Source organism: Nelumbo lutea, chromosome 1 (assembly GCF_056320005.1).
Source record: "Nelumbo lutea isolate HS-2025 chromosome 1, American lotus-T2T, whole genome shotgun sequence".
Lineage (NCBI taxonomy): Eukaryota > Viridiplantae > Streptophyta > Magnoliopsida > Proteales > Nelumbonaceae > Nelumbo > Nelumbo lutea.
The window spans coordinates 91,954,773-91,959,697 of record NC_142684.1 but is presented as its reverse complement, the minus strand read 5'-3'; the positions used below and the strand labels follow the sequence as shown (position 1 = coordinate 91,959,697).

The window sequence follows — 4,925 nt, the reverse complement described above, 5'->3', positions numbered from 1 at the left end:
AAAATTAATTCATTTTACCTTTAAACAAGTGAATGGTAGGGCTTAGTTTGTTTGCAATGCAAATTTTATTTAAATTTGTGAAATACATAAGAGTAAATTTCATTTGAATTTGTGTAAATTCAAATATACTTTTTGGTTTAGATTTGACTTTGTCTTGTTTGTTTGTAAGTAAAATAGGAAGTAAAGTGAAATAATCCTTAATTTATATGAAATAGAATGGAGATTTGTTTGTTTGGAAGTGATGTAAGAAGCAAGATGGTACGGCCTCCACTAATACGAGAGAGAACTGAAGTGGGAGGAAAGTCGTGTAAATTTTGTATTAATTTTTTAGATGCAAAATCTGTACTATCAATATGTGCAAATGAGGCAAGAAGTACAATTTTTTTTTATCAAATAGGAGTGCAAATAATAATTACAAAAAAACAAATGAAAAATTGAATAAGATGCAAACTCTGTATCTAATTAAGATCTACACTGCAAACAGTATGTGTGAATTTAATTTGCACTGGTGTAAATGCATGAGAATGCAGATTGGCTGAGTGTAAATTCTAATTTACGTTTACGTCAGATTATTTGTTTTTTAGAAGTTGAATACATGGGAAGTAAAATGGAGTGGTTCGCGTGAAAAAGAATGGAAGTGTGAGGAGGGTTATTTGTTCGGGAGGCAGGTAAGAAGCAAGATGATATATACCACTTTTATATCGAGAGAATTGAGGTGGAAGGAAGATGTTATAAATTTTGCATCAGTTTTTAGATGCAAAATTAGCACCGCTGATCGAGTACAAATGAGATAAAAGGTACAATTTATATATAGCTTTTTGAGCTACAATTTGTATATAGTGCTTCCCTACTCGTCATATATGAATAAAAAGTTAAATATTTATAAAATAAGTAAAATTTGAGACAAAAGTCGGTCCAAAAATTCCGAAATTCCTCTTTTAGGGCTTGAAGTGTTCAAAATTTCCTTGAAACATTTTTGAATGCCATTGACAATTTATGTTGAAACTTGAAACTTGAAAGTTGAGTGAATGGAAGTTTATATTGGACCAATTTTGTCCTCTTCTTGGGCCCATCCAACGCATGAATCTGGACCATGCAATTCGATTGCACTCTGATATTTTGCTAAAATATTGAGAGTCAGCCTGATTACGGAACCAAACGAAGGAGGCTGTCTTATTACCAAAATGGGGATGATTCACCTCCCAGTGGTCCCACCTTGGAGATGCCCCACGTGGGCTTCGTTCTTTGCCCTGCAATCTGGTGGGCCCATGACAAGGGTAAATTAAGTTCTAGACAATTCGACAGTGTCCAGTTCCTGCCACAGTGGGCCCAACTGCATCTTGGACTTCTCACCTTCTCAGCTGTATGCTCGCTCCAAACTCTCAGCGTTTCGCCAGAAACAGGATTCAGTCAGAGCAAAGTCCATTCGAACTGCATCATTGCCTTGCATTGTGAATATCTCCCTATGAAATAAAACATACAAATACGGAGATATTCTCGATCTTCGAATATTATTAAAACGGATTTTGCTCTGACTGAGGCCGATCTCGTTTCGCCATGTCTGATTGAATGATTATCAATGTCAGAAGAAATAGACATGGCCGAGTGGCCGACCCATCCTCTCGTTGTTCGTCACTTTGTCTTTCCATCGGCTAGTCCTGTAATTTTCTCCGTAACCTAGTGTCAAATCTGTAGATCCACAACGTGGATGAAAATATAGTTTCCTATTTTCATCAGATTTTACCCGTGACAAATAGAAGGGAAGCCCCAACCTCTGTTCACCAGACTACACTCTACAGTAGTTCAGTACTTCAGTTCACAGCTCCCCACCTTCAATAAGAGAGAGAGAGAGAGAGAGAGAGAGAGGTTAGTAGATATTCAAGTTTCAACTTTTTTTGGTTTAAAATCCTGAAACAAATATAGAAACACAAGTTTTTGCCAAACCCATTAATTTGCTTTTCTCCATGAATTATCAGAGAAAGAGAGAGAGCAGATGAAGTTGTGGATAAGGATGGAATCAAATTGACTGTTGACGGTTAATTTCCACCATGATTTGTCTATATATACTCCACCTTGGCAGTTGAGTTCTTACTCGACTTCTCATTGTATTTGTATATCTGCACTGTGTGTAACAGACAAAAGCTCTGAAGGTTCTTCAAAGCTTGCTTGATTTTCTGATTTTTTGGAAGCAGAGATGGATATTCTGCGTTTCCTTATTGGAGTTTTTGGTGGGTTTCTTTCTTTGAACTGGGTCTACTTAATAAGTTTCTGTGTTTTGAGTACAGAAGGGTTCATTCTTCTTCTTCTGTGTTTCTGAAACAGGAAATGCAGTTGCATTGTTTCTTTTCCTGGCTCCTGCGTAAGCTTCTCAATCAAACACAGTTTAAATCACTTATTCTTCCGTTGCGTAGGGATATAATTTCAAATGGGGTTTTTCTTGTCCAGTAACACAATTCAAGAATCATAGAGCTAGAAGTCTCCGTTTTTGTCTTTCTGTATTTGTCTTACGAGGTTTTTGGAAGATCTAGAACTACGATCACCATTTTTCCTTCGTTCTTTCTTTCTTTATAGAAGAAGAGATTCAAGTTAGTTGCAGAATTCCCATTTCTTTATCACGTTCATTCTTTTGAACTGCCTCTGGTGCTTCGATGCTTTCTGGAGACTCTCTAAAAAACGAGAGAGATATTAGTTAGATAATCCTTCCTCGTCGTCACAGATAGAATCTCTTCTAGCAATAAATAAATAGATATCTACTGACGCTTCGTTGATTATTTTAATGCCGATTGTTTCAGAATAACATTTCGTAGAATCGTAAAGAGCAGGTCAACAGAGAAGTTCTCAGGTATTCCATACGTCATGACCCTTCTCAACTGTCTCCTCTCTGCATGGTACGCTCCTCTTGGCTCTTGCTCCTTCTCTTGAGATTGCACAGGGGTGTTTATGTAATTTAAAACTGATGCTACGCCGAGAACCGGGAAATTTCCGAGCTCCGGTAGGTTCTGATTACTCTATTGACCTACAGGTATGGTCTACCGTTTGTGTCACCACACAACATCCTGGTCAGCACCATCAACGGAGCAGGAACAGTGATCGAGTCGTTATACGTGTTGATCTTCCTTATCTACGCGCCGAAGAAGGAGAGAACGAAGATTCTGGCGCTTCTGACGTTCGTCCTTGCCGTTTTCTCTGCCGTCGTCGTGGTTTCCCTTTGTGCTCTCCATGGCAACAGCAGGAAGCTCTTATGTGGCTTGGCTGCAACCATCTTCTCCATCGTTATGTACGCCTCACCTCTATCAATCATGGTAAATAGCCAATAGGCTTTCAATTTTTCCCTTTGTGAATTACCAGAGTGCCCCTCGTTTTGAGTTTTATTTACCAAGCCGTCAAACCCGTGCAGAGAGTGGTGATCAGGACGAAGAGCGTGGAGTTCATGCCGTTTTTCTTGTCGTTGTTCGTGTTCATGTGCGGGACGTCCTGGTTCATCTACGGCCTGCTCGGTCGAGACCCTTTCATCGCTGTAAGTAATTCTAAAATACGGTATGGGCCCTCTAATTTGCCATCTGGCAATGGGTGTACAGGTCCTACAATGCACGGAAGTTGCCGATCCTTTTGATTTCACGGATTCATGAATTATGATTTATGGGCCCCCGGTCACATATGCTACTATCCCGGGAGTAAAGAATCTTCCGTATAAAATGACCTTATTATCCTTGATATTAGACAAAATGATCCCCACTCTCGTCCAAAAGGCAAAAGCAAGAAAAAAGCTGCTACACAATGAGCTTTTACGAGAGGGATAGGCTTTTTCTGCCTTGTTGCCCTTGTCAATGTCTCCTGAAACCGCGCACGTGGCGTTGCACATGAGCTGGTTCTATGGCCTATGGGAGCGTGACGGGAGCTGGCGTTTTTAGTGTCTTTTTTTTTCCTTGATCGTACGGTACCCGGCGGTATACCTGATGGACGGTGGATAAAAGACCCACGTTGTCTTTTTAATTTAATCTAATTGGAAAAGGTAATGTTATGGTGATGCAGGTGCCAAATGGTTTTGGGTGTGGATTGGGAACCATGCAGCTGATATTGTATGCGATCTACCGAAAGAACAAAGGTGGGGCCAAGGGAGAGGCTAAAGGAAGCGCCGGTGCTGATTCGATGGAGATGGGCCATGCTAAGCCACAGAAACAACAAAAACAACCACCACCATCTCACGAAGAAAAGCAACAGATGGACGAGTAAACAATACGCGCTCGTGTCGCTATCAAAAGAAGGATGGAATGATCAATGATGGATGAATGTTGAATCTCATCTCCTCGGGTTTTAAGAGACACGGGAGATGTTGATAGAGGAATTTCAATTACATAACCCTACCAGCGTATCTGCCTTTTCGTCCTTTCCTGCTTCTTCCATGAATCGTGATCCTCCTCTTTCTTGTCATCCAAACGTGTCCCTTTTTTTCGGATTTCAAATTTCCATGACGAGATTTGGTCGTGTTATGAATGATATACAAAATAACGTGAATTTCAGTTGGGTTATGAGTTCCTCTCTTCTTGTTTCTCGATTGGCAATGAATAAAGGGATTTTGAATGCCTGGTTTACGAATCAGTCCAGACCATCCACAGATTTACGAATCTAGCTGACTTGCGGGAATCTCAAATTCCGTCGTCCACGTATTACGGAAATGAAGACAAACAGAAGAGCCCAAAGCTGCTCCTTTTTTAAATCCTCCGATTGACTGATTCATGATTCCGCCATGATCGACTAGTCAGTCCAATTGCAGTTTACAGGGTCAAAGGAACCAGTCAATCTCGGTTCAATGATTATAGGGCACATATCACAAGAATAGAAACCGGATGTTACAAGGTGTCAAGGTTGGAAACAAACACCGGAGACGATGCAAAAGCCAGGTCACGGTAAAAATATTGCCAAGG

The 4,925-nt window shown here is 40.3% G+C and overlaps 1 protein-coding gene across 3 annotated transcripts; it reads left to right on the top strand.

Annotated features, from left to right (window-relative positions):
- The first annotated feature begins 1,624 nt into the window (after window positions 1–1,624).
- LOC148876121 (bidirectional sugar transporter SWEET1-like) lies at window positions 1,625–4,529 on the top strand. Of its 3 annotated transcripts, XM_088966161.1 has the most exons (7): window positions 1,625–1,866; window positions 1,977–2,228; window positions 2,323–2,359; window positions 2,793–2,888; window positions 3,023–3,302; window positions 3,398–3,517; window positions 4,033–4,529. In XM_088966161.1, the coding sequence occupies exons 2-7, from the start codon at window positions 2,195–2,197 to the stop codon at window positions 4,231–4,233; spliced, it is 768 nt and encodes a 255-aa protein (XP_088822287.1). In that variant the 5' UTR covers window positions 1,625–1,866; window positions 1,977–2,194; the 3' UTR covers window positions 4,234–4,529. The 3 variants fall into 3 exon arrangements, with proteins under 3 accessions (XP_088822287.1, XP_088822286.1, XP_088822288.1); XM_088966160.1 differs by having other exon boundaries at window positions 1,761–2,228; XM_088966162.1 differs by lacking the exon at window positions 2,323–2,359 and having other exon boundaries at window positions 1,864–2,228.
- Window positions 4,530–4,925: the final 396 nt, after the last annotated feature.